Genomic DNA, 11,456 nt, shown 5'->3' on the forward strand with positions numbered 1-11,456 from the left:
ACTATATGAATATGTGTGAGCTCAGCTGATGTGCAGTGAGTCATCTTTGCTGACTTTGTTTGACTGTATAACAAAATATTCAATGTCAAATTCATGTCAAATGAAGAATTGCATTGACTTCAAAGACAATGGACAGCCATTTCAGAAAACAGAAATTAAAACACCAGGGGCAGCACCTTAATGATTGGTCACTGAACATGAAAAACACTGAAAGTGCTGCATTTTAGAATAATTTAGAATAGTGGCATCTAACTCTCTGTCCATACCATCAACATATCACACATAATGGAATACTTAGTGTTCTTAAGGCAATTGTTGATTGTGATGATTAACAAGTTGTTGAACGTATCTGATAACACCATATTTAAGCCTTACAGGCAGAGTTTGTGGATTATATCATGAACCCAATGGCTGGCATTTTTTTTCCTTTGGCTGCCTGCTAAACTGCCTTGTGCCTGCCTGTAGATCCTTAATCTAACCTGTTTTTTTTCTCATGTAGTCATGTTTGTTTTAGGGTAGACATGACTACAGATATAGTTCTTACTATAGATGTTTGGATGAGAGGGTAGTGTTAGGATTAGGTGCTCCTATTGGCCTATCCCCCATTTAAAAATTAACCAATGACCTACTGGTTATACGTCCATGGATAGGAATTTTACAGCACAGCTGCAGTTACTTTTGATAGTGGAAGAGTTCATCCAAGAGTTACATAACAGAAGTTCATTGAAGGGGAGCCATCCAGCCTGTGGGAAGGAGAGTTACTCTGCAGCTCAAGAGAGGAAGAACAATCGACCCTCTGTCCTTACTCTCCACATATTCAAGGTAATGGAATACTTCTAATGAACAATTTATGTTTACCATAGTGAGTTGAAGACTATTTTTTAAATAACTGTTGATTCTGAAATATAAATCATTGCAATTTGTTTGATTTTAAACCAGTATGTGTAATGAATTGCAGGAATCAGTCATGGATGAGGAAGCAAAGCAGACTTGCTATGAGGGCAGTTCTGTCCAAAGCTTTCAGTTCTACCTAGAACATTCAGGAGAGCACAAGGCAATTCTAAAATGTGCTCAAGACATCTTGCCTGGAGAATTTCAAAGGTACGAGACGAAAAGCTGGGAGTGCAAAACCCACTTTTCATCTTCACTTTACTTTTACCTTTTTTAAAAAGTCAGAAAGGCAAAAACAAAATTGCAGAATTTGTATATAATTATTTGTACATTAATACTGTATGTTACTAATGTTTTCATTATTATGTGCTTTTATGACTACTCATATTTATATTAGTTTCTACTGTGTATTTGTTAACAATCACTTTTCCATCAAATGTGTTCAAGCAGAATTGTAGCGGGTAAAAGCAGCCTGGATGTTCTTGGTGTCGGAAGTGGTGGAGGTACATGATGAGATGCAGACACTGATAACTGTTGTATGAACTAATGATGTTGTAGTTTGTTCCAGTAATGTTTGCTTAGTGTTATGCATACAAAAAAAACATACCTATTCTGTGACTCATGTCTTATTGTTTATTTATACATGTCCTTATTGTTTATTTATATAAAACAAGAAGGAATTACTTAAATTACTGATATTTTGTTTAGAATTACATCCTTTTTAATTTATTTCAGGGTTCATTGACCGGTTAGAGGATAAACTTTAGTCAAAGCTTTGCCAATTTATACTGGGCCATACTAGATCAGTCTAAGGCACACACATATAACATGCAAAGTGGCAACATTCATTTCATAATTAATCTCTCTCTCTCATACCTGACATCTGTTTTGACATGTTTCAGAAATGTTTGTAATTAAATCAAATAAATGTTTGGCCTGAGGTATTCTTACTGAAGCAGCATTAAACTGAGCAGTGTGCAGTGGGATTTTTTAAGTCCAAACACTTCCTGATTTCTTTTAGGGGAGGTGGATGTCCAGATGCTCACTCTTCTCGGGTCTACATTTCCGGCTGTCCCGATTACTGCTGATATTGTGGAGGGCAGTGCTGCTCTCACAGACAACTTCAAAGGTGTCAATAACATTTCTCTTCTGTCTGTCTGCATTCTTTTTCCTTTGATTTTTGTGAGACAAAAACATGTCTTTTTCTGCTTCATAGGATATGAATCATAGACCTTCTCATGGTCAAGGGTGAACTATACAATTTGCAGATTCTGAGAGTTTGTGATTCAACAACACAGAAATATTTGCTACTACCAGATGTGAACACATACATCAAACTCCATTGGTCATTGCATCCAGGAGTTCTCATCTCATACATCTCTGAACCAAGGGTTAAGCCATTGTCACTGCACAAACCCGAATGCAATCAAAGCTGTCCCCTTTTATCTTTCTTATATCTGCATTGTTTTTTTTTATCTTAACACAAAGCCTTGTTAGGCAAATGCTGATAACTAGCTGCTAAACTTTGTATTAGTTTTGTATCTGTAATAAGATCATGGTTTATTCATTAAAGTTTTCACATATACTGTTTACAAGTATTTCAATGTTATTGTCTGCTTTCTCTGTTTTTTATTTCTGACTTTTAGCTTTGGTAGCAAAGACTGCCAACCTTCAGAAGATCCAATTTGGTTGGCATATCATGAGCAGTGAAGATTATGAAAAGCAAGTCAAAGCAAAAGGAGCCATGAAGAGATTTGACTTCATACACATGATTCAGGTATTATCATTTTTGCTTTTGTAAAGACAAGAAGATTTTGGGGTTAAATTCTGACCTCTATGCAATGCATCTCATGTCAGTGTTGTCCTCCCTTACCCACTGAAAATGAGGCAGGCTAAAAAGAGTAAACAGTTTGTAGAATGTCACTGCTGTACTCCTACTTACTACATTTGCCACTGCTGGAATTTATTACGGAGCATCTTCGCAGAACTTTTTATTGCAGAATAAATGTTCGACAATTAGTGACAATAATACTCATATAAGCATCCCCTGACAGACCTAAAACACTTCATTGTCTGCCTTTGCATGGAGGCAGGCTTCAACTGAAAAGGTCATTTTAAAGGTTTCCCACAACTCTCTCCTGAACAGATGATATACTATGTGGATAACCTTTCCAATACTATCAAGTTCTACCACAGCCTTCTAAAGAACAATGGTAGGCTTATGATCATAGTTGAAGCAGGTAAGTAAATCTTACTTCCACTTTATTTAACTTACCAGTTTCCATACTGTTTCCTTCCCTTCCTCTTCCTTCCTAAGTCTATTCTCAGGCCAAAAACATGAATAATGTGCATTACACTTTTGTTTGCCCAGACCAATACTAACTTAAATCTGTGCTGAAAAAATATAGTCCTTGTGGGTTTCTGTGTTGTAAAACAATTCGGCAGATGTCAGGGTACACAAGGAAAAGTGCTGTGCTGGGCTGAATTCCAGCCCCTTTAACTGTTAAATATGATAATCAACAGTGTATTTCTACTGACATTTATATATTTCTTAATTTCAATCTCTCCAGCTAATAGTGGCTGGGACATTCTCTGGAAAACTTACAAGAAAGAACTCTGCGTTGACGCCATCACAGAGTATCGCTCATCGGGGGAGGTTATTGCTTCTCTAAAGAGCCAGGGTCTGAAATTTGACGAGCATGTAATTCCCAACTCATTCGACATCACTGAGTGCTTCAACCCAAACAGCCAGACCGGAAAACGTCTGCTGAATTTCATGACAGCGAAAGAACAGTTCTACCAGTCCTTCACCCCAGAGATCAGAGCAGGCATGTTAGACCTTCTCAAAACCAAGTGCAGCATGGAAAAAGATGGCAGGGTATTCTTCAACAGCAGCATGAGCTGCATACTTGTTTATGCTTGAGTATGTCCTCTGATGGGAAGAAGTTCAAACATTGTGATTTCTATTCTGGCATTTGCTATGACTTACCATTTGATTAAAAGAAGGTAATATTTGTGTTTGTTTGATTAGGCTTTTCATGCGTAGTACTCTTTTTTTTAGCTTAAAATCACTACATTTACTCTACTCTTGTGCATCAAAATGATTAATAAACAACAATATAAAGAGTTGCTGTTTGGTGATTTAAATCATTGCCACAGACTTAAAATAAATTCTATATCCAATGTGCTGCTTCAGTGCTCCACTAACTAGAGAAGTTGAAATCCAGATCATATACTGTACAGTATATAATATTTCTAAACTTTATATAGTAAGTAATGCTAGAGGTGTTTAATATTAAATTTAAAATATAGAATTTTATTCATGGTTATTATTAATAATATCCATGAAAAAATGCAAAATAGGTCTAACAAATCTGTGAATGAAAAATTATAAAATTCAAAAGTAGCTTTATTACGCTGGAAAACCCAGACCTTGCCACACTCACTAGAATCATCAGCTACTCAAGTACATAATTCTCCTCTCGTCCAACTATTTATTTGTCTCTTTGTGCTAAGAAAGATTGTCCACCTGCTATTGCTATTGGGACATCCTCCAGTCAGTAGTGGTATGTGTTTTTGTGATTTCAGGAAAAATGTTTGCTGAGCAGTCCAGACTTTCAGTAGCCATTCTTAGTTTTTCCAAATGCGTTATGGTAAAGGTCAGTGCTCCGAACACTAAGTGCAATTAAAGCAATATTTAAAATGTAATTTGTGGACTTACTTACAAAGCTCTTAATGGTCAGGCACCATCATATTTTAAAGAGCTCATAGTGCCATATTACCCCTCTAGAACATTGCGCCACCACGATGCAGGCCTGCTTGTGGTACCTAAAGTCTCTAAGAGTAGTGTTGGAGGTAGAGCCTTCAATTACCAGGCCCCCCCCAAGCGGCAACCTCCGGTGTTGAAAAATGAAGCCAATGCGGAAGTGCAAAAAACTGCAGTTCCTAGAGTGGCCACTTGAGGCTGGCTCCAGAAAACAAGAAATAACATAACAGCAGGTGGGAAAATGCCAATTTTTACAGCAGAAATAAACATGTTTACAGCCTGATACAAAAGACGGTTTTGTTATAAATAGCTATTTTTATTGTTCAGGATAACTGTACAGGGGGTGAATTTTTTTTTATAACACACTCGTTTTAATTATATTAAGCCTTAAATCATAGGGGCCGGATCACTTGATTGACAGGTGGATCCTGCTGGCTGTCTGCTAGACGTCTGCACAGACACTGAGCTTACCTTCACCTGTTTGTGTTGTTGGAGACTTTTGGGGATTTTTTCATTCAAAGTTGAAAAAACGGCGCAATTCGGGCTTCCAAACGCTTCTTCAGAAACCAATGGGTGACGTCACTGAGACTACGTCCATTATTTATACAGTCTATGGGCCCCCCTCCTCTGAAACAATCTACCAGTCAAGGTCCGGGAGGCAGACACCCTCTCTTCTTTTAAGAGTAGACTTTAAACTTTCCTCTTTGATAAAGCTTATAGTAAGGGCTAGGGCTGGCTCAGGCTTGGACTAGCTCATAGTTATGCTGCTATAGGTTTAGACTGCCGGGGGGATCTGACACACCGAGCTCCTCTCTCTCTCTCTCTCTGTGTTTCTCTGTCTCTCTCTGTCTCTCTCTGTCTCTCTCCCACTCTGTCTCTCTCCCACTCTCTCTCTCCCTCTCTCTCTCTCTCTGTCATATTGATGCAGCTCATTAACTCTGTATCTTCTGGTCCCATTAACATTACTAACCATATATCTTCCCGGGAGTTCTCATGCTCCCTTGTCCTGTAGGTTCCTGGAGATCGTTGCTGCAGACCACCTGCTGCTGTGGACCTGCTCGACTGCAACAACATCAGTCTTCCCCATAGTATAATTATTGTTGCTGCTAATGCTAATAGTAGACCTGTTGACTTCAACTGTTACAATTATGATTACCTCAGCCTTTATCATTACTCTCCTTCTCTCGCTAATTTATTTATTTTGTTTTTTTGCTAATCTTCACACTAGTCTACCACTATTATTGGCATTGTAACCATAAGTATGCGTCTGTTGTTGTTCATGTAACAAGGACATATGTTGTTGTTTCTCTCTTTGCCTGTCTCTATCCTGAATCTCCTTCTATCCCATTTTCGGCCCATCCAGTCGAAGCAGATGGCTGTTCAACATGAGTCTGGTTCTGCTCGAGGTTTCTGCCTGTTAAAAGGAAGTTTTTCCTTGCCAATGTGCCGAATATTGCTAAGTGCTACTCTTGGTGATTCATGTTGGGCCTCTCTTTAAATAACATAAGAAAGAGTCGGTCTAGAGCTGCTCTTTTTGTAAAGTGTCTTGAGATAACTAATTTGATTGATTGATTGATTAACTACTCAGGGGTGCAACTTTTACCCCATAAGAAAACAATATCAATATTTACATTGAGACAGTTTAACTTTTAAGCATGACAAGACCTTTTGAAGGCTTATTTGTAACTTCCCCTCCTAGCATAATTATACAGATAGGCAGAGTGAAAGACTACAGATTGTTTTCTTCATAGTTTGAAGCAAAACAAACAAAAAATGTCTTCATCACAGGGTACACACTACAGTTACTATCATATGTATGTACACTCACTGGCCACTTCATTAGGTACACCTTGTTCTTGTTTTGTTGAGAGTCTGAAGTATGTAAATTCAATTATGTTTATTACTGAAGCCATAGTTAAAGGTGGTGTTGTGCTGAACTAAATTATATTGAGATGTCTTATATTTTTTGTCCTCCCTATTTACATACATGAGTGGGCCAGAGTATTAGAAACACCTCTGAATATAATGCAGCTCAGTACAGCCCCACCACCAATTATGGCCTTGATGCTGAAATATCATTGAGTTAACGCCTCTATGACAGCTTAGAAAAAAGCTTGTACATTACAGGCAACATAACAGCAAATCTTATGGTGGAGCTGGTGTATTGGATTACATTAGATTTTTTAGGTGTATCTAATGAAGTGGCAGTGTATATTAAAATTACTGTTATAATACAATACTAACAATAATAATAATTAACATAATAATTAAACTATAGTGATTGATTATACAAAATAGTACTCTACATTATTATTAGAAAGAGCTTGCTCAGTAATACAGTTTTTCACAATTGTTAAGACACATTTTTTGAAACCTTCACCCATTTTCTCAAAACTTTAAACACAAAACCAAATGTTCAAACTGCATTCACAAAACCCCTGACTCTTCTGGCAAAATGAAACAATGCTTTCAGATCATAAACACAGCAAGTCAATATATAACACTGCAGAGCATTCATTAGACTACATCAAAAAATTGAGAACACATTGTTCAGGGCATGTAGCTACAGAAACAGAGTTTATTGTAGGCCTATATAATAAATGCATTTAGCAAAGGTACATATAGTAATCACAATCATATTCAGCACTTGCATACAGTAAAAATACAGTAAGTCCAGAGAAAACTCTAAATGAAAGCACATTACAGTACACTCAAACATGTGAAACTGCAAAATCAAAGTCAACGAGGGAATCATTCATCCTCAGCGTCATGTCTTTGTGCTGCTTCCCTCATTGTCATCCCATGAACAAGAACATGGTCTGTGATAGTTGCTCGAACTTTGTCCACCACCTCTTACTATTTACATACTCTACCTCCTCTGCCTCTCATTTTGATTCCATCAATTGCTCATATCAACATTCAATGCACTCTGAACTGGCTTATATATATTCTGCTGGTTTGATCACATCATTAGAAACAAGTGTGAACAGTTTTGAGTTGTAGTGTGTAAATCAGGACAGCTGTGTTGTAGTTGTGGTTAACTTTTGCCGCCCATGTCAACCATTTTGCAACACATGTGCATCACAGTGCGGAATGTGTTTTAGTGAGTGAGAATGTGTTTAGAGTTTTGCAAAAAGAGTGGATGAGATGTGCAAACTGTGTAACTACCTGAACTTGTTTAAGGTTTTGCCAAAAGATTGGCTGATTCGACAAATTGGTTTAGAACACTGAGCATTTGGTTCAGAGAATCGGGTTTAGTGTTTTAGCAATGTGAAAAACTGGAACAGACAGAAGCTGTTCACCATAAAGCCAGCAGATGGCACTAAATGTCTGAGAATACAGGTGATCCTATATTTGTGCCCTATTGCAGTGTATCCAGTAGATGGCACACTGATCTTACATTTGGACATGAAATAACAGCAAAGACTGTGAACAACAGCTTTCATTAAATTTTACCAAAAGTATCAGGCCTTTTTTATGAAATAATTTATTTGAAACCCTTTGTTATTTGACTCCTGTACTTTAAGTTTGCACTCAGCAGGCTAATACAGAGACAGTTTTCCAACAGTAGTAAAAACACTTTGTGTCTGCTGCTGCTGCTGCACGCACACAGAATCACGTCAAAACGCTGAGGTCTCATCTCAAGCTATCTAGCAAATGTGTTCTGGCTGCTCATTTACCTCATTAGCTTTAATAGATCAGTAATTGAAATTCATTAGAAATTCTTGTCAGTGCGCTCCCCCATGATGTCAGTGGGCTTTCGGCACCTGCTAGGGCTCCATTACCGGGGGTCCTAGCCGGGCTCTCTCATACCACGGAGTGACAGAGCATTAGTCACTGAGATAATCAACCTCAAGACACTGTTTGTCGGTAATGCTATTCAAGAACTATTTACTTCATATGCCAGTTGGTGTTTGATCATAGGAGAAGTTCTCTGCTGTAAAAATGTGAAAAGGGTTCAGAAATCACATCGCTTTAAAGGTGATACATACTTAAAGGTGCTAAACAGCTGGATATTTTTTAAATTCTTAGCTGCGTATTGTTTTTATTTTCTGCATGTTGCTTGCTTATAAGCGTGAGTCTGATATACATTTACATTTCCCATATGAACCTCACCAGCTTTGTATTGTAAGGCCATGCTGTGAAAACAGTGGTCTGAGCATAAGCTACTAAATCTGTGAATGCCTTTTCGCCAGTGTGCACATAACATTGCAGCTAAGCCAACTTTTCACAAGACAACTTTCTTCACTTGATCTGGCCAGCTATCAAAGCTGAACCTCTTAATTCACCCTTTAATAGTGTATTTGGAAACAGGCTATGCATCCAAATAGTAATAATATTTCAACCATATTTTAACTACCACACTAGTCCCTCTTAACATCTTAATACAAACTCACATCTTTAATATCAAGATAAGAATGATTTTGGCAAAGGTAACTGTAGTGAATGTTTTGACAATAACAATTAAATTGTTTGAAATTATGTATTTTATTTTCCATATGTGTAAATGCTAACATTCATCACTTGTAAAATTGCTTCCTACCAATATTTGATGTCCGAAGCTTATTCATAAAAATACCAACCATGAATAAATATAAGAATATAAAGGGATTAAACCCAATTCTGGCTTTAGTCTTCACATTTATGATATCACTTCCTACATTCCACTTTTTTCCAAGTAAAAAATAAATAAATAAATAAATAACTGGCTTGCAAAGCTGTATATTTACTGGTGTGAAATTTACTCTTAGGATGTTTATTTCCTTTAATTAATATAGTCCTCTTACTGAGTTGTTTTATCTTTTTTGTATCAGAACCAACATGAGGCCAAAGGTGTCTTTAAGACCAGACCAGGACATACACTGGCCCTTAAATACATCTAACACTTTAATGGGCAGAGGCTGCGGCCTGGCCCTGAAATATAGCTTTGACACCAGTCCTGTAAATGGCTGGCCTCTGCTGCGTTTTTCATTCTGGAGAATTAGTCCTTTTTAGCAGCTGCTGTTATATAGCAGCTGTCCTCCACTGGCTCGAGTCTGGCAGAATGTGGCTATATAATTGACCATTCTTAGGATTTTTGTTTCCCTTTTAAATTCTATTACCTAAATAACAACTTAAAACAAGGTCTAAATTCCAGTTGCAGAATGCAGTCTTTTTATGTAATCGAGGTTGAAAAATTGAGTGTAGAAGTGATCTATATCCTTCCAGGCATAAATCAATCCAAGGCAATAAACAACAAATCAAAAAGGGGGCAATAGGGTGAATCTGCTGTAATCAAGTTTACCTTTGTCTGTCTCATTAATCTAGAGATAAAGACGGTGTAGTCTTATTTTCAGTACTGCTCCTATGGGTGTGAATATGCAGAATTACCAAAGATAAGTGATGGCACCATATTTATTCTGCATGCCACATATTGAGGCAGTAGTGGGAGAGATAAGCCAGGCCAAATGTTCCACTAATTGACCCTTCTGTTAATATCTTGATCAATTATAGATAACATATCAAATGTGTGGATTCAAAAAAATAAGTATTCTAGTTTAGGCCTTTTGTTTTTGAGCTGCAACTGTGAAACTTCTCCTGTTTAAAGAAAAAGTGCAAGTGAAAAATAGGCTACTTCAGAAGAATTTTAAATGTGTCTGACAAGCGGTGATAATTTTGAGGAATAACTTGATATTAACTTTAAGGCATAGTCTTTTGAACACACATTTGCTCGTTTTGCTAAAAGTGACTCTCACCGTCACTGTTCACTTTGTCAACTGAAGTAGTTCCTGAGGTCAAGATCCTCCTTAATTACACTCAGTGACGTACCCTCACTAAACGCCCCAATTCCCCTCACATGGTGCAGTGTTTTGGGGCTGTGCTTGTCATTAACTGTTGTCGGCTGTTGTAGAAAAAAAGAGGAAAGCCATAAGCAGTGTCAGTTGCTTTGCTAATGTATTTTTTGTACAAATGATGAAGTCAGTTTGATATATTGTTCATCTGCAAACAGGGAATGAAACAGTGCTATTAATTAACTGTTAGATATGGTTAACCTTAAAATGTTTTATTTTATTTATTTATTTATTTTTTATAAAATAACAATATTTGCAGGTTTTATATGTTGATGTATAGCAATGGTTTTGTAAATTAAATTTCTATTAAACCTTAAAGTATTCCAGAGTTAATCGCTGCATATGTGGTGTGGATTAGTTTGCTTTAAAGAGTTATTCACCCTAAGACTTAGTTTATTCAGCGGAAAATAACAGTGATATAAATGAAATGTTTAGAGGTACAACTGTTGCAAATGATAAGCATGGAAATCTTTAACAAACACTATATTCTTTCATGCTAATGTTCAAAGCACAGATACTGAAGATTACAATACTGACTATGTGTGGTTTCAGTGTATTGGTAGAGGCCTTTAAAAATCTGTATCAGTTGAATCCTATACAGATGTGTTTTTTTAATATTGTTATTACTGAGGATGATGTCTGCCTCTCCTGCAGTTACATTAGAGAACACATACAGGACTAGCACGAAAAACAGAAAAATCCTACCAGAAGTTAATACTAGTAGCGGGGATATTCGTACTTAATCCCTGTCATGAGAAAAAGAAAATAAGACCTTACATTTCCCTGCAGATCTGCTATGGCTTTATTATTCGTCATTGCTTTAATCAACTAGTATCTCTTCTTTTGCTTTCATTAAAAGCCGTTGCTGGTTCACATCCACTCATTGGATCTTAAATATCCTCCCTCTCATGGGTGTATAGGAAATGAAGTTGGAAACTTTGGAGCTCTATTTAAAGTGCGGGTCCCTT

At 37.1% G+C, this 11,456-nt stretch overlaps 1 protein-coding gene across 1 annotated transcript; it reads left to right on the forward strand.

The window, feature by feature from the left end:
- Positions 1-399: 399 nt before the first annotated feature.
- LOC138592715 (histamine N-methyltransferase-like) lies at positions 400-3,981 on the forward strand. Its single transcript, XM_069663577.1, has 7 exons — positions 400-822; positions 959-1,101; positions 1,342-1,394; positions 1,913-2,020; positions 2,538-2,668; positions 3,038-3,131; positions 3,462-3,981. The coding sequence occupies exons 1-7, from the start codon at positions 643-645 to the stop codon at positions 3,812-3,814; spliced, it is 1,062 nt and encodes a 353-aa protein (XP_069519678.1). The 5' UTR covers positions 400-642; the 3' UTR covers positions 3,815-3,981.
- The last annotated feature ends 7,475 nt before the right edge of the window (positions 3,982-11,456 follow it).

This window comes from Semicossyphus pulcher, unplaced genomic scaffold, assembly GCF_022749685.1.
Source record: "Semicossyphus pulcher isolate SPU_LCO1_2020_fin unplaced genomic scaffold, fSemPul1.0.p SCAF_15, whole genome shotgun sequence".
Lineage (NCBI taxonomy): Eukaryota > Metazoa > Chordata > Actinopteri > Labriformes > Labridae > Semicossyphus > Semicossyphus pulcher.